The sequence below is a fragment of the Microchirus variegatus genome, assembly GCF_963457635.1.
Source record: "Microchirus variegatus genome assembly, chromosome: 21".
NCBI lineage: Eukaryota > Metazoa > Chordata > Actinopteri > Pleuronectiformes > Soleidae > Microchirus > Microchirus variegatus.
Window position 1 is genome coordinate 13,076,142 of NC_139822.1, and position 25,210 is coordinate 13,101,351.

The following is a 25,210-nucleotide window of genomic DNA, read 5'->3' on the forward strand; positions in this document are numbered from 1 at the left end:
CTGTGTAATATTAATACCTCTTATTTGTCACCACCTTCATCATCATGTCTCGGGGCTCAAGTGCAGGTTTTGACCGACATATCACCATCTTCTCCCCGGAGGGAAGACTCTATCAAGTCGGTCAGTGATTAAATAAATGCTCTGTTATCAGCTAGCAACTAGCTAGCAGTTTCTAGCTTAGTCATTCGTAGTTTATGTCATATGGACAAATACCTTTTGTCCATATATTTCGGTATATCGTTGTACTACAGTCAAATAAACACGAACTTGAATTCAATTCAGTTAAAAAATGTTTACTTACTATATGTTCCTGTAATTGCAGTTTTCAAGTTATATGCCACAGTTCATATTAATATTGTTATTCCATTAAAAAGTAATTGATTGCAGTAGCATAATGCTTAAACATAATCTCACTCAATTCATATTTGACTTTATATATGAATATAGTGCTGCATATTTAACAGCCTCAGACCTGGGGCAAAGTTTGGAAAATAAGTCCTCCTATACGATGTATAATGTTACTTAGAGCTGCAACTAACGATTATTTTCATAATCGATTAAATGAGTAGTTGTTTTGCCTGTAAAGTGTCAGAAAATGTTTAAAAATTATGTTTTACCAAACCTCAAAATGATCTCAAAAGTCCAATTTTTTGTTAAATGGAGCAAAAAAACCTGAAAACCTGGAAACTCGGAGAACTTGTTTCAATTATTGATAAAAAACACTCAAAATCGATTCATCCATTTAAAAATAGTTGGCAATTAATTTAGTAATCAATTAATAATCGACTAATCATTGCAGCCGTAGTCCTAGCCCTATGTAACTAGCTATCTTTTCTTTCCAGAATATGCCTTCAAAGGCATCAACCAGGGGGGACTGACCTCTGTAGCGATCAGGGGGAAGGATTGTGTTGTCGTTGTCACACAGAAGAAAGTTCCTGTTAGTATACAGTACATGGACACACTATAAACACTCAAATGTTAATTTTTCTATGTTTAAAAAAACCCAGTGATCAGATTCTCTCTATCATTATGCTTCTTGTACATTGTTCTTTTAACGATGTCTGTATCTTGTTTCTCTCACAGGACAAGCTGTTGGACGCCTCGACAGTCACACATCTGTTCAGAATCACAGAGAACATTGGCTGCGTTATGACCGGCATGACTGGTGAGCTAAGCCTTGTCCAGCTGACAGGGGAATACCCCAAATTCACTGAGCATTAACAGCTTCTGTCGACACGACTTTAAATAAGATGTGCCCCGTGTGGTCTGTAATACCAAATAAAGTCTTATTTGGAGCATGGAATACATCAGTAACACTTTACAGTTACAGTGTTATGTTTGAAAATGGTTATTAATATCATGTAATCTGAGCTGCATTGTGCAGCCAGTACACTAACAAACTTAAACAAAAACATACAACGTGTACTACATCATATCCTTTCATGTAGATGATTAAATAATTGAGCGTAAATGTGTAAAGTTTACACAGGTATTAGGTTAATCTTTGTCAATGTTGTCTTATTCACCCCCACAGCTGACAGCAGGTCTCAGGTACAGAGGGCCCGGTATGAAGCAGCTAACTGGATGTACAAGTACGGCTATGAGATCCCAGTGGACATGCTGTGTAAACGTCTGGCTGACATATGCCAAGTTTACACACAGAATGCTGAGATGAGACCATTAGGATGCTGTGAGTAGCGTTTGTGTGTGTTTATTTATGTCCATAATGTTTAATTGTCCTGTTTTAATTACCGTCTACCAACCATCCTTCAGGTATGATGGTGATTGGACTGGATAAGGAGTTGGGTCCACAGCTGTATAAATGTGATCCAGCAGGCTACTACTGTGGCTTTAAGGCCACAGCGGCTGGGGTCAAACAGACAGAGGCTACTAGCTTCCTGGAGAAGAAAAGCAAGAAGAAGCTGGACTGGACTTATGAGCAGACTATAGAGGTGTGTGTGTGTGTGTGACACAGAAACATACTTTCACTAACAGTGATGTGCTGTAGGGTGTGGATACCTGATCCAATGGGTTGGGCCAGGCTTGAACAAATATTTAAAATTGGATTAAGGTAGGATTACGCGAGAAGAAACCATTCATATCTCTGAGGTGATTTACATTGCACGTGTTTGCAATCAGGGAAAACAAGTATTGCAATGATTCGGGTGCACGGTAACACAAACTCATAGCAGCTTTCTTTATCTCCATCAGGCTTAGGTTGGATACAGGCAACAAAATGCAACCCGAGTCATGCTCTAATGTTGTCTGAGCTTTTATTCGCTTATATTTAACTCACTGACTCCATTAATAACTATGTCATAATGCTCTGTATTTCTATATTAATTTACATGATGAGCGCTACACTGTTTCTAAATGATCTCCTCATGTTTCCGCTTTGCCTCTCCGCCCTCGCTTTCCTCAAAACAGACGGCTATCTCGTGTTTGGCAACTGTGCTGTCTATCGACTTCAAGCCCTCAGAGCTGGAGGTGGGAGTAGTCACCACACAGGAACCTACATTCAAGTAAGTGTAAAGACAGAGGTACAGAAACTATCCCGCAAGCCATTAGAGAGGAATATGATCCTGTCCACAGGTAGAACAAATCTGTTTTTCATGGCCAGAGGCTCCAGTGTGGGTATTACAGAGAAAGTAAAGTAGGTGTTGTGCTTTATTCTTTGAAATTCATCCAAACTTCCTGGATGAACTTCCAAGAAGTGGTGAAAAGGAAATCAATCTCTCCTGCTGAACAAAATGTGCTCTTACCTTTTTAAGTCTTTCATGATTGCATTTGCACTGAAACATGTTTTTTAAACTCTGTCCAGAATCTCATCTCATCGTTATCTTTAAAATCTCAGAAAAAAGGAGACAAAATGGTGTCATGGAAATTCCCTTTTTTTTGTGTGTGTACTTGTATTCATTAACTCTCTAGGACATTTCCTGGCATAAACACTGACCTTGTCAGGACCAGTAGTCCTCGTGGAGACTAAAACCTGGTCCTAATGAGCATCATTTCTGAAGAACTTATGTTTAAAGCTAATATTTGAATTGTTGTTTGGTTATGGTTAGGGTTTGGGGTTTTGGGTTTTGTCCAAATGAATGGAAGACATTGCAGTGTCCTAAGAAGAATAGGAGTGTAAACCTGTAAGTGTGTGTGTGTGTGCTCGAGAGAGAGAGACTCTGGCAGAACAAAACGATCTGAGCGTTAACTGCTGTGTTTGTGTTCCAGGATTCTGTCGGAGTCTGAGATTGATACTCACCTCATGTCTCTGTCTGAGAGAGATTGAGGAAAGTTGGCAGCCGTTTTTTGCGGTCGTCATCGTTCTATACTCTGAAACGGATGATGAATATTAAAGCAGAAGAAGAACTCCACCTCCTTCACAGCACAGCGAGTACAGAAATACAGAACAATGTGGTTATTTAACACCAGGTGGGTAGAATACATTACCCAGCTGCTCTGTGGTATGTGTGTATACCTCTCCTCCGCCCTCTGTGGTCATAACCCGGGACCTGACAAGACACAGTAATAACCACATATCGAGCCCCTCCTACATTTTCCCTTTCATCCACACTGAGACATTGCTTCTGCAGCTGACTGCCAAACATCACAGAAGATGCTGGACATTCACATCAGTCCACCATATATGACGCATCAGCCTGATCCTCTGACCACGGTCTCCTTGCCCAAATTGCTTCACTTGGCTAAATGTGACATGGAACAACCTGGATGATTGAGTTATGGTTCCACTACAGCTATGGCACATGTATGGACTCAATGGTCACCTGAGTCACTGTGTTTTAAAATGGTGCTTTCTAACCCTCTTTCTAACTCAGGACTGTCACAACTCCTCTTTTCTGGATCCCTTTTACATTTATTCATCTACCTCAATGTCTCTCCTTACCCCTGTGTTCAGCTCTATACAACACTATATGATGTAATAACCCAGGGATCAGCTGGGATCTGCTCAGGTCAATATCAACCTACTATCACAAATTATAAATGGCTTTGCATCTCCTTGTGTCTTGATCCTCCTCTCACCCGCTGCCAATGCTGTACAGGACTACACTTCTATTAAACACAATGTTCTTATTCAACACTTAAGTTTGGCTTTGCTCTTTTCTGCTGCAGCATTCACTGAGTAAGGAATTAAGCCTAGCTCATACAATACTACAGGCCATTACAACAGCCCAATGAACTGTGTGTATAATGTAATTAATACCTTAATGAGTGTCAACAAAATGTTAAAAGTAAATTTGATACCACAACAATCACATTGGACTACATTAATTGTACAAGTGTACCGAATAAACTGGATATTTATGAAGCATACTGTATATGATGAGCATTCTAATCCTAAATCTACACTACCTTTCAAAAGTTTGGGGTCACTGAGAAAGGTTCTTTTTTTTGAAGGAAAAGCACTTATTTTCAATGAATATAAGACATTTTGAGAAATAAGTAAGAATTTTGAGAAAGAAATAACATTTTTGAAACAAAAATTGAGAAAGAAATAAAAATTATGAAGGAAAAATACATTTTGAGAACGAAATTTAATTTTGAGGGAAAAAATAAAATTTTAAGAAAAATATCGAATTTTCAGAAAAGCTTAAATTTTGAGAAAAATAAAGAAAATGGAGAAAAAAAATTACATTTTAAGAAACTTCCTTATTTTTGAAGGAAAATCTTTTCAATGAATATAACATTGCATTAATCAGAAATACACTCTATATATTGTTAATGTGGTAAAGGACTATTCTATCTGCAAACGTCTGTTTTTTAACGGAATATGTACACTTGAGTGTCTTCATGACATTTTGGCAATTATTTAGCTCTATTTGAAGTATAACTCCTTCCTCCCCGAGTTTGACCGAAGCATCCTGTACCACAGAAATTCCCTTCTTTGGAAGAACAAGGAAGCAGGAATGTCGCAAACAGCCGAGTGTACTGCTGCGGAGAATTTCCTGTTCCTTCCCATATTAGCCCCACCCTCGAAAAATAAAACTTCCCGACTTGTATGACCAATATCCCGTTCTGCACACACTCACAAAATTTCCCCAAAGCCTCTTATCTCTATAAACACACACACACACAGCAGGAATAACTGCGTTACAGACTCTATTTACCACCAGTTCCTCATTCAGAAGACTCGTCACGTAAGAGGCCTTTTCCTGCATGACATGCACTTTTTTGACAGATAGCAGATTGAATGTGTTTGAAGTGTTTATGTGGGAAATCACAAGAACAGACAACGCCAGCAGAGACGAGTGTCTGTCCTGAATAACTAGAGTTATAACTGGAGTTAGGAGCAGGAAATTCCCAGTAACTTGTCATGGGAATTAATGAGAATCAACTGGACATTTTGGTTTGCGTCTGTGATTGAGGAACAGCATTGATATTAAACTGTATTTCCATTAAACCTGATTGTTTAAGGTACAATATATTATTTACCAACTATATTTAAATTACCGACCTACAATTTTGAACATTTCCCATTTATTTCCATGGAAAGTGTCTGCTATGATGGAACACCTATGTTTCTATTCAGAAACACACACATACACACAGGAGGTCTTATCTGTTAAATATGCGTCTTTTAATTTAACTGGAGTTTGCTGGACTGTTTGCTCTCTGACATTTACAACCTACTCAACTGTACAGATTCACAGATTCCATAAAAAATACATCTCAGTATACACAGCATTTACAATATCATACAACAGAGCTGTTGCACGTTTCATCTGTGTGGTTGTTGTTGGTTTTTTGGTGATAACGATGTTCGCAGAACACAAGCGATCCTCTTATCATGTGTAGCAAAGCCATCACGTCCTATAAAGTGTCAGTTCACACCTTGCTGTTTGCTCTCCTGCAGTCTCGCAGGTTGATTCGGCCACCGGTCTCTATCTTTGCCCTTTTGCAGCTGCCCGTCCTGTCCTTTTTATGTCAGCGGGTTAACGCCCGCTCCATGTCACCCACACCGCCGTGACATCATTCCAGAAGGCAAACAGACGGAGCCGAGCCATTCCTTCAGTCCTTCACTGCCATCATCACAGCCTCGTGCCTCTGTAACTTCCCCCACGTCTCTCGTTTCCTGCTAATGTCCATTCCAGTGAATGTCATCATAACCCACCTGCAGGACACACGCGGAGGACAGAAAAATGGTTACACACAAAGGCAAGGGATTTTCATTCATTCATTATCAATGACACACGGTGCGTTTGCAGCACGCACCTCATCATCAGACTTGTCATCCTCCTCTTCCTCGCTGTCGTCTGATTCACTGTCGGGGAGATCCCGGAGTTCAGGGTTGGTCCGCGAGTACAGTTCTTGCCTGATGTCAAAACTGCTGTAACCGTAGGTGAGGTGGTAGGGGGAGTGGCCTCCCGAGGTCAGGAGGTTGGCGTCCGCTCCCTTTTTCAGCAGCAGTTGGACCAGCGAGAGGTTCTGCTGGTCCACAGCGAGATGCAGCGCACTGCGGCCATTGTGCTGCTCCTGTTGGACAAAAGATTTATTTTTAATATGCACAAAAAGTGAAATATACAGATATGTTGTGCATGTATGTATATTTAAGTGTGTATTTTCATATGTAAATGTAATGTGTGTGTGTGTGTGTTACATACCTTTGAGTTAATGTCAGCTCCAAGCTCGACCATGTTCTCCACCAGTGATAGAAAACCATGAACTGAGGCAAGATGGAGGCAGTTCTGACCTGCAAAAAAAAAAAATGCTTTTATGACCCATTTGTGTACAAGTCTAAAAGTAGAAGCTCATACATTTTTATGTGGAGCTTCATAATGCAGCGTAACGTGTAATAGACGAGGGTTTTAGTCGAGATGTAATGCTATGAAAGAGTATTCCTCATGCTTAAACACTTCCTTCTGTCTAATCATAGTGTTCAGGGATAATGGGCAGCTGAAATTATATTTCTGTCCACCACCAGTCGTCCTTATAAATAGTAGCCGAGACCAAAAGCAGACCGGGTCAGCGTCGCGTCGCGTCTGTTTTCAAGCAGAAATAACCATCGCCACAAAATCCTATAAATATTCAAATATTTTTGAAACACTGTAATATGGACCTTTTTTAAATTATTCTAATATTAATAATATAAACGTATTTTCAGGTCACGGAATCACTCAATTCAATTTAATGACCCGCAAAACCATGTAAAACTTACCATCATAGTTGCAGGCAGCCATCGCCGTGTGTAGGTGCTGAGTCCGAGAGTACTGCGTGATGACGCTGAAGCACAGCAGGTTGCCGTGGCGACAGGCGATGTGAAGAGGCGTGTCCCCCCTGTTGTCCACCAGAGTGGAGTCGCAGCCGGACGCCAGGAGGTGCTGACACACGTCGGCCTGGTTCGTTATTACCGCTAAGTGGAGAGGAGTCTGGGGGTGAGGGGGGAAAAAAGTTCTTGTTATGTAAAGTGGTAGACAGTAAAGATGAGACTTTATCTTTTTTTTTTTCTTCTCTCACATACCTGTCTCAGGTGATTCTGTTTGTCCAGGAAGTCTGTGTTCCTGGACACATCAATCATAGTTCTGATGTAATCCTTGGCTTCATGGATAATAGCCAGATGGAGTAGCCTGCAGAGAAAGTGAATAGAATGTTAAAGACCAGTAGCACACAGTCACTTGACATTTTGTAAATAAATAAACAGCAGCTTGTACACACACAAATACTACAATATTTACATTTCAAGTTTTTCTTTCTGCGAGAAGCTTAGAGCAGAATCACTGGCTCCTTTATGTTAAAAACTGGAGATTTTTCAGTAGGAAAAAGATCTGGATCTGGCCTGGAAATGCCTCAGGATCTTTCAGGAAGTGTTGCCGAGAAGAGATAGTCCACTGAGACTGCAGACGTTAGATAAGTGGGAATGCACGGGTGGAACGGGACTAAAATCAGTTTTGCATAGTTTGCTGTGTCATGTAAACAAACGAAAGACTTCCTGCAAAAGTGTGTAAGGATCCATGACCACACATTAAAACCACTGAGCTGAGCTGTGGGCTTAACACACTTGAATCAGAGCAACACGGTTTCACGCATTGCTTTGCATGAAACCGTTCCGCTCCCAGAGATTTCATTACCCGAGTCACAATGTTCAACTCTGACCCACTGGAAATTAATGCATTAACAACAATAATAATAATAATAACAAGAAATGCACAAGCTCTAACAGCAGTTGTGTAACAGTTGATAATCACTTCGGGTCTGTTTACTACTAAATGCTGCAGAGTGTATTCAATTCTTCACATTCGTGATGTTATTATTCAAAACAGACAAGTGCACAGCAGTGTAGTTGCAAAGTCCAGATTTGAGAGACCTCTAATGTTCAAGTTATTATTGTTATTATGAAACGTTTTATCAGATGAGGAAAACAAACAAAAAAACCATATTATAGGCCAATTTGGTGACTAGTTTATTGATATTCGCTTTGGTTTTCCTGCGACAATAATGCACAGGCAGCTCTGTGAGTGTAGGGTTTCACCCTCTGTCTCCACTGCTGTAATTTAAGGACTTTTTTCTACTTTTTTTTTTTTCCTCTTCTTCTTCTCGTTTCATAGGCGCGCGTGTCCGTCGAATTCCTTGGCCGCGCGCCTGGGACTTTCCCAACCTGACCCGCGGCCATAGTAGATTCCCCTCCTGATAATGAAGCCTTTTGTTTACGTCCAGTACCAGCGGCCATGGACGCACATAAACCCATTAACTAACCGAACACCGCCTTTGTGTTTCCTTAGTAGTGAGTTAGTCTTTTTTTTTTAAAGCCACAGTGTGTTTAAGTTGAGCTCAAACTCGGACTAAAAGTCAGGCCTGTGCGTTGTAATGACAGGCTACAGTCAGAAACCCATTCCCCACAGGAAAACGGATCAAATTTCCTCCGAGACCCGAGCTGGGCCTACTCCAGCGATACTGCTGCTAAACTCCCGACAAAGTCACTTATATCCACGCGTGAAATGAACATATTGTAGGCGAACTTACGTGTCTCCGTCCTCTGTGGTTTGTGTTTTCCACTCCGGCTGCTCCTCCGCTACAGCGGGGGGATGTTGGTGCTTCGGCGGCTCGCGGTTCAAGTGGAGCTGGCGGATTTCGTCCGCCACAGCCTGGTACTCCTCCTCTTTCAGGGAGTCCAGGCCGCTGTCGAGCCGCTCCTCCGTCGACTGGGCCGCCTTCTCTTCTTTCGAATCTCGGTTGTAATCCATTTGGTTCAATATACTGGTCCGGTGAAGGTCCATGTTAGTGCTGTGTTGTTGGTGTCGCGGGTGCGTTTGTCTGCGGACCGTGCTGTGCAGCAGCAGTTTCTGAGGGACGGGGCGGAGCTAAAAGCTAGGTGGGGGATTTCCAGAAAACTGTCACTCAGAATAACACAGTACACAGATTGCTGGCTCCAGGAGGGGATTTCATAGACACATATAAACACACAAGTCAGTCTGCAACCAAGAGAGACGAGTAATATAGCACTTTACGTCTGCTGCACTCAGCCCGTTGGAAAATAATAATAAAAATATGCATTTTATGCATGTACCGTCTATTAAACATAGAATAATTAGTTGTCAGGGCCGGTCCGAGCCTTTACAGGGCCCTAAACTGAAGTTGATTTAGGGCCCTGTAAAGGCTCGGCCCCCCGGAGTAGCCAGTACTAAACTCCTAATAGTACAAATGTAACACTATAAATTGCATTCATTCTAGTTGTTTTATTGACACCAAACCAGTGTCACACTTGTTTTTTTTTTTTTTTTTTTACTTTTTGCACTTTTATATTCAAAGTGAATTGTCGCGATACATAAATTGTATCACACAAGTAAACCAGTTTAATGACTTTTAAAGAGAACCGATGTGCACATTTGCATTAGATGAGCAAACAAAATAAAAACAAATATCTTAACGCTCTCAACACTATTTAAATATATCTCAAGATATCTCGATTTCTTTAGTATGTTAAAATGTTTTTTCTCCTCACACACTGACTCTGTTAGTTACTTTAACAAGGCAATCAGTCAATCATCTAACTAACTAGTTACTGAGTTAGTCTACTGATAAACTAGAGGCATTTAATTTAAAGAGAGTTACATTTTGACAAGAAAACCCCCCCAGATCTATGCATCACAGCAGCGTAATGCCCAAATCCTCATAAATCCATTTTATGAGGACACTGACAGGAGAAGTTCTGGAAGTCCTGACCAACATTTTCAAGACAAATTCAGGGAGATGTCCAAACTTAAGTCTGATGCCTGCTCTCTTGGCTTGAGTGTCCAGACAATTGCTTACTCTTTAGTTTTAACGCCTCTGACTGTTTTCATATCATTACTATTCCATTAATGAGTTTCTGTTTAACATGAGCATGGGGATGCAAGTATGGAAAGTCCTCAAACTGCACTGTTGGTCTGCATGTCCCTGCTGAGTCACTGAAACAAGAGGAAATGTTGTTCTGCACAGCCTCAGCGTTCGGGAGGCCGCAGCACACACAGGACTTTCCTCTAAAACTTCATGCGATTTCAGTCTGTTTGTCAAAAACACAGACACCACACAGTGCTTACGTCTGTGCTGACAAATCATAGATTGTAGACATGACATTGGTCTTAATGTTATGGCAAATATTTATATATAAACAGCCTTAAAGTGGTTTAAAGGTCTTGTGGGTAACACTTAAGAGGCTTTATTATCTATTGAAACTGGGTATAATACCCATAATTATGTATTTAATCACTTTAAATGAAAGATTGTTTTAGTTTTAGTACTTTTGGTGCTTTACAGAGGCCACCATCTTGCGCTGTCATGTCCCTGCAGCATCCAGAACAGACAAAACAGCCATTTTGAAGCAGGAGCTTACTCTGCAAACAAAGATGAATCAGCACTGATTTAATGTAGTACGCTGCAACTGAAAACCCACCTCACGTTAACTAGGGTCACTTTTTCTTTTTAATGTCCTTGACCCATACACTGGTTGTTGTTGTTGTTGTTGTTATTGTTCTTCGTTGTTAGCTGTATGCACTTTCAAGGTGAAGTCAAGTAAATCTCGTTGTACAACTTGTATAATGACAATAAAGGCATTCTATTCTATTCTATTCAAAGGAGAACGACATGCTTTATGGTATGCAAACACCACCATAGTTACCCAATGCCCATGGAACAGGGAAGTGTAAACAGACAAGTCTCACCATTAGAGTAATATTATTTAAAAGTCATTTTCTGGTAAGATACTTGCACTTTTACTCAAGTATCCCTTTAAGGTACTTCATATAAGGCTGTAAGAAATACACTAATGTTTCATGACGACAAAACCAGTTGTGCAGAGCACTGCAGGTCTTCACCCAAATTGGGTCTCAAGTTCATTTCTGGTAGATGACAAATGGTTGTGTTTCTGAGGTGGTTTCCAGGTTCACTATTCTCTCCTGTGACCAGATCTCGCGAGACCCAACAGAGACGACCACGGAAAAACGTCACATAATATTCAAAGATTGATCTCATCTGCTGTGTGTTCAGAGAGATACAGATAAGACACCTACATTTTTAAGATTTCACAGCACTGATTTAGACAACGATGAACTGAGATCGAGATAATGGTTAACATAGTTCACAGAATACATTTGAACCCTTTAACACCGGGCGCCACATTTGGGCAAGCGCTCTTTGCATTATCGTAATTACGCGACGGTTTGCGCTATCAAAAAAAAAAAAATCCTCCTTGTCTTTAAACTGTTACACTTTTATTTTAATACATGGAGTAACTTGTAAATAACTGCTAGGTATTAATAGTTCTAAGTGTTCTGGAAAACTGGGCAAAATGGGAACAATAAGCAAAAAAAGGTGCTTACTAACATATATAAGTCGCATACGAGCCCTTTATTAGTAATCATTAAGCACGTATTAACACCTTATTCTATATAACCTTATTCTACCTCTATTACGACATGAATTAAGATTTTTCCTACATAACGTGTTAATACGTGCTAATATTTACTAATAAAGGGCTAGTATGCGACTTATATGCATGTTAGTAAGCACCTAGTTAATGGTGAATATGTGTTCCCAAATCTAAAGTGTTGCCAAAAAAGCAATCAAATATGTTAAAATCTAGAAAGTGGACACCAATACTTAAATCCTCAAATCAACACGCTTCCGCTGTTGTCTCAGCACTAAATAAAAAACTAATTCAACATCTCTGGCTCTCTCGCTCGTGTTCATGACACAAAACCAGACCAGTGTGTTGGGTCAACACTCAAAAGGTGCAGACTAATCTTACTGTCTTACGATCAGTGAAGTGAAGCACGTATGCATTTACTAATTGTGCCGAACATCCTGGCAGCTGTTTTTTACTAAAGCGCAGTGACTAACTCCTCTACTGCTGCTGCAGATGTTACTGACAAGTCGCTCAAAACCTGCGCTGACTCTCTCGCTCTCTTCCAGTAACCTCACATCAGGTCACCCGTTCAAGTCGTTCGCAGATACAAATGGAACGAGTCCAAGTTCCGCGAGACTGTGACCTGCCCCTTTAGATAGAGTCATCAAGATGAACATGATGTTCTGGAAGCCTGGGGGGGAAACTACCTCCCATTGTTCACACCGTGTGACCAGTTAGACTGGGAAACTCATGCTTCGCTCAGTATCAGCACATTTTTTTTTGTTAGCAGCTGTTGAGCAACAGGATTTCAATCAGAAAAAAGGGCTCGCAGATATGCAAATTGTTTTTCAAGCACTGCATGTTGTTCTGCAGGGCAAGATTAAGAAGAATTGACTTTGCATAATGTGTATTAGAATGCGAGGTCATCAAAACCACATCCACACCCACTGATGGATGCAGGCTGCAGTTCACAGTCAGTAAAACAAGCACACAGTTTGTATATTATAAAGGGAAAATTTTATATTTAGACCCAGCACTCCCCATTTAACTGAAGATCCACCAGTCATTCTATTTTTGCATAATCAAACTAGTTGTTTTTTTTTAGCATTTCTTCTTTTTTTGTGTGTGGCAAAGAGCATACGATCTAGGTCAGAGTTTTCCAAACCTTTTACAAGGGGGTCCCTGTCTTTTTAAGACAATACAACTTCACTGCAAAAGCAAATATAATAATATAACAGGTTTGACAAGCATCTAATCTTATTTTGAAGTGTAAAAAAGGCCAGCAAGACCCTAAAAAGATAAATATCTGCTTTAACCAGTCCATCCAGGTTGTTTCTAAGGTCATGAGTTGTGATATAGGATATATACGTTATATAAAAGAACTACATGTACTGTGTTATTTCATAAATCTTAACCCTTTAAGGTACTACTCTACCATTTGGTCGAGCACACTTTAAGTCACTATATCTCATTGAAAAATGCATCTCAATAACACTTAATGTGACTTGTTATGAATGTTGTACTTTATGAATTATACAAACCAGGTTTATTATGAACAGACGTCTCAACCGTTTGGTAGAGGCCTGTATCTGAAATACTGCAGGGGTCTAATTTCACGTTATTGTTATTATAAGTAAATAAAATAAAATAATAAAACATGCTTTTGATTTTTTCTTGGTGCGTACCTTAAAGGGTTAAGAAAAAGGGCTGTAAAAAGATTTATGAGGACGCTCAAAAAGAAAATCTCCCGCAGCACATCTTTTAAGTCCCGACCAGGGTTTCTGCGAATGACTGATCTAGATCACAAGGAAGAATTAAAACAAACCCGTGACACTTGAGTGAGAGAGCGTTTAAACCGGCTTCAGTGAGTGGAGATGTTTAACTGATGAGGTTTGGATTGGACGCAGGGGAAATGAATCATTTTGACTGGAAGTCAGATCACCGATTTATCTGATGCAAAAGTGTGAAGTAGGGACGCCTCAAAAAGACCAACATGCTGAAAATAGCCGTAAATTACGGACCCTGTTTGTGTGTGTGTGATCAATACATTTGATTGTCCTTTGTTGCTGTTCTACATGTAACTGTGAGTCATCAGCATTTCCCCAGGTAGCAGGAATGTGCTTCAACTGGAAAACGAGGGGAAAGGTAGAAGAGACATCACAAGTTTTCTGATGTGCCGTACGTGCTGTAAGCACTATATGACGATAACCATTTTTAAATTGTGATCGTTCTTCACATTGTGGCTTCTTTTCTTTTAAAGCTGCAGAATGTAACTCTCTCTCTTTGCGTCATGTTGTGTGTCTGTGGCGACACGGAGCGATGTGCTTTATTACAGAAAGCAGAAGCATGAAAAACTGCACTGGTGAATTTCGCTCGCAGAGAGGAAAGATTATCGTCTTTTTTTATTGCCTTTAATTTTGTTCCGGCAATTCCCAATGTTTGGCCCCCTAGTGTGGTCGTGACGGTACTGCAGGTGAGCCGTACACAGCCATTAAATGTATAATAAACATGTTTTTATTTTTCAGTTTTGTAATAATGCTTTATATTGCTGTAAAATATGTATATATGTATGTCTTATATCTGATGTAGTATTGTATAATAGATAGAATAGAATAGAAATTTTGCCCCATTTTCAATGTTACAAAGACACAGTATGTTTGATGCTGTATGAAGCATGTCTAATATAAATATGCAGCAAATAAAGAACTCATCAAACAAAGTACTAAAGTAAAACAAAAAATCACATATCTGCACTTTACTCCTATATTTCAAGCAACATTTACATTTCCTCTAACTATCTTTGTTACTCGTTGCTACCAAATAAAATCAGAAGAAGAAGAGTTGGTATTATGGTGTGTATTTATATAGAGCTTTTCTAGTCTTGAAGAGCTATGGCTTAATCCTTATTCAATACTTTCACTTCTTAAATTTGAGTACATTTCATATCAGAAAATTACTTTTAATACAGTAAAGTTCATATACTTTAAGACTATAGTAGTAATATTATAAAAAAAACTGACTTCAACTTCTACCAAAGTCCTTTTATGGTAACATGCTTTTAGGTACTTTATACAAGACTGTGTCAGCGTGTGTCACACCTGCTTGTACAGTATCGGTACACACGTGTGTGTGTGTGTGTGTGTGTGTGTGTGTGTGTGTGTGTGTGTGTGTGTGTGTGTGTGTGTGTGTGTGTGTGTGTGTGTGTGTGTGTGTGTGTGTGTGTGTGTGTGTGTGTGTCAGTGGGAATCCCTGGGAGTTCTGGACATGAGTAGACATGTACAACACTAAATGACTCACGATGAATCACGTGCACACGTTCACTCTAACACACATCAGGGTTAAGGGTCAAACTCATCCGTGACTCATTGACATATCGAACACATGACTGTGAGTCAAGACATCAAACGAGCTGGAGTTTTTAACCGTGAACACCTGCGTCTTTTACCTGCTTCCTCTTTTTCCTCCATTTCCTGTTTCCTACGTACACGGACTGCATTTACTGACAGCTGTGTGATGTGACCGTCTGTTCAGTTCACATCCTGAAAAAAAAAAAAAAAAAAGGGAAAACCCGTATAAATGATAATAATAAATGTAGATGCTTTCATGCACACTTGTTGCAAACATATCATAGAATTTTAAATGCAGACATTTTACTTTTAAAAGGTGTATTTTATTTTTGAAGTGTTGCTTGAATAGTGTATATACTGTGAAATGCCCATACTGTGTAAATATATCCTGGTAACTGTCTATAATGTACATTCGAGTTTAACTTTTTACAGTCGTATTGTTAATATATTTCTATATTTTACTTTCACATTATGTGGAAATGCAACTTTACTGACTTTGCTGCTGTGACAATGTAAATTTCCCCCACTGCGGAACTAATAAAGGACTATCTTAAGACTACAGTTTCAGGTTAGGACTTCAGAGAGCAGCTTTGAACTTCGGTACCTTTTGTTTTGGCAACAGAGGGTGACTTTTAGTTCTCATTACTTTGCAATTTTGTCGCTAACTTAAATGCTGAGTTGACCAAATATTGCTGAGTCGGCGTTGATGTGTGTGTGTGGGGGGGGGGGGGGTTTCATGCAGTACACACTTCCTTTAACTGGAGGTCCTACACTCTCTCTCTCTGTCACTGCACATGAAGGAAAAAGTTTCCATACAGGAAATATAAAAAAAAATACATCGTCATGATTGTGTGCCACTCATGTTCAACATGAGTCATGAGTGAATGAACCAGTTTCACTTACAGAGACTATTTACAGCGGGGGTTGTATTTTATAGAAATCGAAATACGGCCTATTGCAATTTTCACAATGCTTCTTAAAGGTGACATATTATGCAAAATCCAATTTTTAATCGTTTGAATCCTTATATTTGGGACTCTGGAGGCCCTATCAGTAGGTAAAGTGTGAAAAAAGATGACTCACTTATGTTTGTGCAGTCCTCCTCAGTCTGAGAACGGGAGATGAAACATGCGATGTTGACTTCCGCGCTCATTGGGACGTCACAACGCACAAAATTCCTGGAATTGTTGTCTCATGGAGCTCCACTTTGTCCGTGAAACATGCGAGAGTGCTGGCGAGGGCAACAGTACCTGAAAAATGGTACTCTGCGAGGTCCATGAAAAGTTCTATTTTTTGGCTCCACAGTGCTGCACAGAGTCCTACACAAACTTCCTGCCTCAGAGGATTTATCTGTCCAGTGGACACATGTTATATATGACGGCAAAGTGCCTGCTAGAGCCTGCAAATGATCGCTTTTCCAAATGCTAACTGCTGTTAGCTCCCAGTAGCCTCTGTGGCTGATGCCATTTCCTGTTTCATTTTACTTTTTTTTTAAGGTGGACCTAAAGAGATACTACTAAACCGAGCATTCTGAACAGGGCTGTTTTGGCAGGGTGATTGAACTGCTGTGGTGCTTCATCCTTAAGGTATTTTGGCCAAAGCATGTCACAGACATGTTCATTAGGACACCAGGGAACTAGTTTAACTTGGAGAAATAGGGTATAATATGACCCCTTTAAAGTCAAAATATGTGTCAATTACCATTTTACATTAAATATTGCCCTGACCTATACATCATACACATCATATTCTACAGATTAAAGAAAAACATATTTGCTTCCAAGAGATATTATTATTATGTTTCCTGTTTTATTTTGAAATAATTACCATTGCCTCTCGTTTCAGTGTCTGCTTCCTGTAGAGTTTCCCTCCTCTGTGATTACCTGATGTGTTTCACCTGTTGATCGTTATCCCTCCATGTCCCGCTCATGTGACAAATCTCTATCACACATCGAATCTTTTATGTCGAAAAAAATAAACGTGAAGTTCAGCCCTAACACCTGTCTTTTAAAGATGACAACAGAAGTCAAGTGTCTCCTTTCCTTGAATAAAAATAATAAATAAAGAAAGAAAAGTAGAAAAACAAATATCTGACCTCATTTTTGCTGATGACACTGGACACTGGAGCGGGTTAACCAGGTGCTGGATCACAATGTCAGGGAGGATCAGTGCCACTGCCAACCATCAGAGTGCAGATACGATCTCTGTCAGCAGGGGGAGTAAGAGAGCCACAAGCTGTTTCTGCTCAACAGAGACCTGGAAAGACATCAGTCACAAGAATGTGCACGTGCATGAAGTGAGGAGACTGATTTTATTATTTTTGAGCATAAAAAGTAGTGCGCACGTCTCCTTGTTATTGGAGAATCACAGTTAGTGACGACACGAGTCCTTAAATGACCAAGAATTAATCTAAAAATCTTGGATCATTAGGTCTTCAGTTTTATATTTCAATTCAAAAAGATTAAATTGATCTGTTGGTAGTGTGTGACATTTGTGAAACCTGATACACAGACATGGATATAAACTTGAGATTAATATGATTTTTTACAAACAACAGCAATTTGGCTCCTGAGAATCTCCACCACTAGATGGAGTCAGAGGGTCATTTTAGTGACATGTGACAAGACATTACAGGGGTGTGTGTGTGTTTGTAGAGAGAGTTTGGTTCACTGACTAAAACCCAGTCCCAGTGTGATATGGACACACATGGAGCAGACAGGGCTTCATTAACTGATCATTGAGCCAATGACATATCTATGTATAAGTTTGTCGGCTTCTTAAATGTGTATATGTTGTATATGTTTCCTTTGCTCCATATAACAAAGAAACCGATTAATCGAGAAAATAATCAACAGATTCATCGCCGATGAAAACAATAGTTAGTTTCAGCCCTAATTGATTGGATCAATGATAGGGAAGAGAGTATTTCTCCTCTAAATCTAAATGCATTTCTCTCACCGACTGTTAACTTCTCTTACGATCAAATGTTCCGCCTGAAGTTATAAGCGTGCGAGTGCCAACAGAGCAGTGCTGAATCTGCAGCTGCAGAAACTCACAGACACAGCAGAACTTGTTTTAGTTTATTGGACTCGCGAGGCCCATAACCGAGGCCAGCTCAGGGTGAGCAGGCCAGATTAGAGCCTAATACTACATTACAGTATACAGCCCGTGGCTGCATTCACAAGCGGCATCATTAACCCTAAATTAAACCTCAACCAGAACTCAAATCCTAACACTGGACTGGCAATTATCAAGTGAAATGTGATGAATGTGATAATTGTCTTTTCATGCATTTGGCTCAGCACACACAGACAAAGAGGGGACGCCCGTCACCAGTAAAGATGTAAACTCTATGTAAACACAGGCGGACAGCCCGGCTGTATAATACTGCAGTACTTACAGGCTTGTGAAGCGAGAGGCACAGATCAATAGAGTCATTTTCAACAGTCTGGAGGATTATCACCTCACTGCTCACTGATGCGATGCACACACACACGCGCTTCATGTCCTCTGTAGCTGAAAGCCTCGCACTCTCATGGATCCATATTTTTCCTTGCAGGAGATTGAGAACGTTTACCTGTTTTTAAAGCGCTGAAATCTGGCCCCGCTGTCAGTCCCTCCTTACATCAACTGACTGACTCGGGTGTTGTCGAAAGTATCAAGTGTCATTATTGTAACCTCGAGGCAGAGCGCTGCGTCCTGGACCCACTCTTTACTCCTGCAAAGAAGCAAGAACATATGCACAGACACCATGCAACAATAGATAGACGGTTCATATATTCATTAATACATCCAAGTCACATGAGAAATATGGACTGAAGTATTTGGACACCTGACCATTACACCAACAGGGACTGGAATTACTTATTCAAATACATATACAGGACATTAATATGGAGTTTTTTGCAGCTATAACAGCTTCCACACTTCTTGGCGGTGTTGTAATGTACTTAAAGGTGCCATATGTAAGAATGTGGCCAAAAACGGTTACTACGTTCCAATTCAAAATACCAAGGTCTTTTAGGTTTCGTTTTCTGACGAAACTGGCAACCCGTGGTTGCTCGGCAGCTGAGACTCTACCGACTGCAATTGGTAGATGGCGGTAGGTGGCGCCAGATGCCAAAACATGATTTGCAGTCTGCAAAATAATTTTTTTAATGCAAATATTTTGGCTGCACTGTTGTTGTTGTTGAGTTCAGTTTGTTATATGAACTGAGTCTGTGTGACATATTAGGAGGATTTTATGGCCAGTTGCTTTACATTTATCACATAATAATAAAGTACAAAATGTGCGTATATGTTCTTTACTTTGCTATTTGAATTTCTAGCAACTTTTACTTTCCGACAACTATCTTTGCTACTCGTTACTACCAAATAAAATCAGAAGAAGAATTGGTAATGGTCTGTATTTATAGCTGCTTTTGCCGCTCACCCGCTTCAACATGGGGTTAAGTGTCTTTGCTAAAGGACAAATATAGACTAGCAGAGCCAGGACGGAACCCACAACCTTCCAGTTGAAAGACAATGTGTCCTACCACTGAGCAACCATGGCTCAATCCTAACACTTCACTTTTTAAATATTTTTACTTATAAAACTAATATCTAAAACTAAGATAAGTACATTGTATATCAGAAAATGACTTTTTATACATTAGTACAGTAAATGCCATATATGTTAAGACTTTTACTAAAGTAATATTATAAAAAAAAACTCACTTCAACTTCTACCAAAGTCCTTTTCTAGTACTTTTACTCAAGTATCCCTCATACAAAACTGCTTCTTGGAAGACTTTCCTCAAGACTTTGAAGTGTTTCTATGTGAATCTGTGTTACATAACAACAGCAGTGTATATTGTAGTATATTACACTATACCCTTTAGTATAATAATGAAGCATGATTATGAAGTTGGGGGAGGTCTTACTATATTTGAAATGCTGATGACAACATATAAAGAGAAAAATACTTTTAAATAAGACAAAAACATCTTTAAATGTTATTAATCTCACTTTGATTATATTAAAATTATCATTATATTCCTGATATTTCAGTCCCCTCACACAGTCACGTGTTCAGGGTCAGCAGAAGGTTGAAACAGGTCAATGGCAGATAATTACAATAGTAAAAAAACAACAACAACCAAAGCAATGAGTGAGGAAGCTCGCTGCCTAATTAGTTTCTAGTCTTGGACACAGTGTCGCTCATCTCATTTCTATTCTCATGTCTATTCCCCAGGCGGCCCCTTGTCAAGCCAGCAGCCCGACCCCCGAGCTCGTTCTCACGCTCACACGCCTTGATTGATTTCCAGGGAACAACGGCGGCTCTGCCCGAGCTCACTGGCCGAGCTACAGAGCGCCTGGTCCCGCGGAGGAGCCAGCCGAGCCCGCGGGGGAGAGGATGCACCGATGGAGGGATGGATGAATGAATTTAATCTCTGTCCCATCTCTTATCAGCCAGAGCAGCTTCTAGTGGGGGGGGGCGTGCACTCACACTCACACACACACAAACAGAGGGAAAGCAGTGGTCGAGGTTTTCTCACCAGCTGAGACAAAAAGACACTGATAATGAGACAGAGGACACAAACGGTCATTAGCAGACTTTAAAACATGATCGGTATCTGCTGCTGCTCCTAATTACAGATGTGATCCGCTCTCATAATATTTGCATGTTCACTGTTAATAACCAAATACAACAACATGTTATTTACCCAGAGACCTGGTCAAAATTGCCCATCAGTTACAGTTCGATTCACTTCAGTACAGTTCATTAGTATAATGATAATATTTATTTTGATATTAAAGCTCCACTCAGGCAGCAGCAGCTCTCCACAAGGCTGTTAGCCGAATAATAAAACAATCCTTTATTTTGAAAGGAATGAGTGGAGCCACATTTACACACAGTAAACTATGATGTAGCGTAAAATAATGACTAAGGTTTTTATAGTTTTTCTTGTGTAATACTTTGCCTTAACATAAAAGTATATGCATAAGTTAGTAAGTAGCAGGGGTGCCCAAGCTTTTTTGCCCAAGGGATGAAATTTGCAAGAAAGTACTGGGAAATAAATACTCTTTAAATAACAACTTTACATTGTATGTTTCTGCCACAGAAGTTTATTTTTTCTAAGGTGCTTCCATCACTTTTATGATGTTTTACTAGTGGGCCAAATGAAAGCTTTTGGAGGGCCAACTTTGGTCCGCTGGCCCCACTTTGGTCAGTGTCTGTTTCATGTCGTTATTTTCATATACTACAAAAACCCCATGAAACCCAAGTTATTGGTTTTATTTTGTTCATTTAGTGCACAAGTTTTAAAAACCAAAGTCGTTAAACTGGTTTACTTGTTTAATCCAACTTCATTATCACCATAGTCAGTGCTTCTAATTTAATGCAAATGAATCACTTGCCCCCTATGGTTAAAAAAAAGAAAACCCCCAAGAATGATGTACTCTAACGAATATAATTTATAGTGTAACATTTGTATCAATAATAGTCTGCTACTCTGAGCTGGTGGGAGGGGAATCGAATTCAGCTTAGGGCCCCAGGGCCCCATAAAGGCTTGAGCTGGCACTGGTCAGGACAGTTGCTGAGGGAGGTTTTCAGTCTTTGCTCCTGTGTCCACAAGAGCAGGTAGAGATTCTGACAGTGTGTTTTGACTTTGGGGGAAGCGTGTGTGGAGAGGGAGAGAGGGAGGGAGAGGGATAGAGAAAGAGAGAGAGAGAGAGCTTGTCCTCCTCACTTCAAAGCTGAGCTACTTGAAAGTGCTCTCAGACAGTTGTCCTTCACGCCTGGCGGTGGCACGCAGAGAGAGGGAGAGAGAGAGAGAGAGAGAGCACCACTCTCACCTCCACCATCACCACAATGCCTCGAGGATTTCTGGTGAAGAGGACCCGCCGATGCTCGGCTTCATACCGGCACAGAAACAACAGCAGCAACAGGGCAGAAACATATGATTGTGATGTCAGCAGCATCAGCAGCAGCAGCAGCAGCAGTGATTCCTCGGAAGCCACAAAAACGCCACCGGCGCTGGAAAGCGACAGCGACGGTTTGAGCGTCTTCCACTTTCATCGCACTGACGGACAGATCCCGGTGTCCCGCGAGGACTCCGCCGGTGTCAGGGAGGCGTGGAGCCCGCACGTGGAGTCCGCGCTGGAAGCGGAGGCGGACCGGCGCGCGCAGTTACCGGAGACCGAGGAGCAGGTGAGCGAGGTGGATGTCGTGACTCCCGAGGGAGATTTCCCCTGCTTCTTCCCGCTTCCTCCAACTCCACGAGACGTGACAGTGTCGGAGTCCTGCAGCCCCGTGAAACCGGTGGGCACGAGACTGCTGGAGCGGCACGAGGACGCAGAGAGGCGAGCGTTGTTCCCCGGCAGGTGCACGACATCAGGCCCGGTGCCGGAGCTGCCCTTCATGGTGAGTTCCACCCCGACCTCCGTCCCCGCTTCTATCGAGAGGCTCCTCGCGACCAGCAGCCACCACGCGCCAAACTACTGTAACAAAGACAAATATGACCCAAGTGTGACTCACGTGCACTTGTTCCCGCCAATAACGCTAATGAAGCATGAGCAACAGCAGCAGCAGCAGCAGCAGCAGCAGCACACGGAGAGAAAGCGCTCGTTCCTTCAAACGGATCAACGCGTGAACAACAGACAAAACAAACAGTCAACAAACGGCCCGCCAAAGAAAGCCAAGTTCAACCGGAAACTCAACTTCGAGGATGAGGTCACGACCTCGCCGGTCCTGGGTCTGCGCATCAAGAAGGAGAGTCCAGAGATGAGGAGGCAGCGGGAGAAATCGTCGGTGTCCACGGGGAACCAGCCGCTGAGAGAGTTCATCTGTCAACTGTGCAAAGAGGAGTACTCTGACCCTTTCTCCCTCGCGCAACACAAGTGCTCCCGCATAGTGCGCGTGGAGTACCGCTGTCCCGAGTGCGACAAAGTCTTCAGCTGCCCCGCCAACCTGGCCTCGCACCGCCGGTGGCACAAGCCGCGTCCCGTGAACAACGCGGGAGGAGACAGCGTCACGCACAAGAGCCAGCCGCTAAAAGAGGCGCGAGGACTTATCGCGCAGCACGAGACGCAGGAGATGGAGGGCAAGGAGAACGAGCTGCTGCGCGTCAACACGCATCAGCACCACAGAGCGATGGACAGCTCCCGCAACGTCAGGCTCCTCATGCACGCGCGGTCTCGGGACATCCCGGACAGCGACGGCCTCGCGCCTCCTCACTACGACTCATCACCTCATTACCGGCTCGCGGGAGAGAGTTGTCTGGACCTGCAGCAGCAGGTGAGAGCGGCGGACAGTCCACCGTCCAGCCTCCTCCTGCTCAACGGAAGCCCGGAGGAGCGCGCGGAGCTGCCGCATCAGCAGCAGCCGCCGCCGCTGCAGAATCCTCCTCTATCGTTTGTCCAGTCGTTACCGGAGGAGGAGGTGTATGACTGCCGGTACTGCGGGAAGAAGTTCCGCCGACAGGCTTACCTCAAGAAACACTTGGCCGCGCACGAGGTGACGGCGCGAGCGTCGCCGCCTGCGTCCCCGTACGGCCAGGCTCGCGAGCACGGGAAGAGCCAGGTGTGCCTGTGTCACCTGTGCGGCGCGCGTTTCCCGTCGGCTGAAATCAGGGACAAGCACCACCTGTGGCACGCGATGAGGGACGAGTTATTGGCGGGAACACTGGGGGGTGGTGTGTTCCACGCGTACAGAGAGGAGAACAGCAGCGGGGACTGTGAGCAGCAGCAGCAGCAACAACAGCAGATCTTCACGTGCAAACACTGTCCGTCTACATTCTTCAGCTCACCAGGGCTCACGCGACACATCAACAAGTCTCATCCCACCGAGAACCGGCAAGTGATGCTGCTGCAGATGAGCGTGCGGCCGTAGAGACGCACGAGACACACGCCAAAAACAAACAAACAACGTAATACTGAGGAAAAACAGTGGTTCATGGTAAATTGTTGTTGTCACTGTTTCAGTTGTAATCAAATCACGCGTGTAAGAGAATCATGATTCCGACTCAGTCAGTGTTTAAAGATCAGTAAGTAACCTGTAACTAACGACGTAAAAATGACACCTGTCAGTTTAAGCTGGAACTGTCCACGGTGCTGAAACGAAACGGCCCAATTAAACCTGTACAGCTTCACCACACGCGCTGTCCATGGTCCTGAAAAACAAGTGGCGTTTCGTTAGGATTCGTTTTCAATGAAATTATCTTGAAGGGAAAGACTTTTTTAAATTATTAATTTGTTGAGAAGCAGAACTTTTTTTCTTTTAATGAATTAAACTGAACGTAGATGATTAGAACAGTAATGTTGTTAAACTGGAGGGAAAGTAAAGTGTCTTTCAGCCACAAGGTGAAAGCCAGTGATTTGTTCACAACATAAAAGTCACTGACCAGTTTGAGTTGATTTGCTGCAACAAGGTTGACAGTAGTATAAAATAATGACTTATTTATCTGTATTTCTATACAGAGAGCACAACTGTTACAACCAGGCAAATGGTTCTGTCACACTTCAGTTTTTCATTATTCAACTTCTTCGCTTAACTTGTGGCAGATCAATCAAACCCACTTGCCAACACACACATTATATGTCTGTGGCCAAGTAATCACATTACACTAATGTTTCGGAGCAGTTGAGTGGGTTACATTACATCACAGAGCCACATCACATAAGACCTGCGAGCACATTTAGAAAAACGACCTTCTTAACCTGAAATCAATGTCCAAACTCAGTTTAAAGAGACAGCTTCATGTACAGTCAACAGTAAAAGAACACTCAAAAAGTGAACAATCAATCATAGGACCATACCATGCCTTTTATAGTAAATGTGCAAGTTAACCTCTCACATATTTTCATACAATAGAACATTAAATGTTAGTACTGCTGGTAAACAAATGTCTTTTGTGTTAAATAATCATAAAATAGTGTAAAAAAAAAAATATTTGCTTAAAGCCTAAAAATGATGTAACTGTGATTCCAAGGAGCCCATACAGTACTATTTTGATATGTTTGAAGTTGAACGTGAAATTTATTCTATGCTATT

The 25,210-nt window shown here is 41.6% G+C and overlaps 3 protein-coding genes across 3 annotated transcripts; 2 read left to right on the forward strand and 1 right to left on the reverse strand.

The window, feature by feature from the left end:
• The first annotated feature begins 4 nt into the window (after positions 1-4).
• On the forward strand, positions 5-4,223 carry psma6a (proteasome 20S subunit alpha 6a). Its single transcript, XM_083908188.1, has 7 exons — positions 5-120; positions 843-937; positions 1,084-1,165; positions 1,535-1,690; positions 1,774-1,952; positions 2,428-2,522; positions 3,226-4,223. The coding sequence occupies exons 1-7, from the start codon at positions 45-47 to the stop codon at positions 3,281-3,283; spliced, it is 741 nt and encodes a 246-aa protein (XP_083764314.1). The 5' UTR covers positions 5-44; the 3' UTR covers positions 3,284-4,223.
• Positions 4,224-5,544: 1,321 nt separating this feature from the next.
• On the reverse strand, positions 5,545-9,288 carry nfkbiab (nuclear factor of kappa light polypeptide gene enhancer in B-cells inhibitor, alpha b). Its single transcript, XM_083907846.1, has 6 exons — positions 8,971-9,288; positions 7,472-7,577; positions 7,169-7,379; positions 6,615-6,703; positions 6,226-6,486; positions 5,545-6,124 (listed from the first exon to the last, which is right to left on the reverse strand). The coding sequence occupies exons 1-6, from the start codon at positions 9,222-9,224 to the stop codon at positions 6,089-6,091; spliced, it is 957 nt and encodes a 318-aa protein (XP_083763972.1). The 5' UTR covers positions 9,225-9,288; the 3' UTR covers positions 5,545-6,088.
• Positions 9,289-22,030: 12,742 nt separating this feature from the next.
• insm2 (insulinoma-associated 2) lies at positions 22,031-24,049 on the forward strand (the record flags this gene model as incomplete). The annotated part of the gene is made up of 1 exon (XM_083907771.1): positions 22,031-24,049. The coding sequence occupies one exon, from the start codon at positions 22,031-22,033 to the stop codon at positions 24,047-24,049; it is 2,019 nt and encodes a 672-aa protein (XP_083763897.1).
• Positions 24,050-25,210: the final 1,161 nt, after the last annotated feature.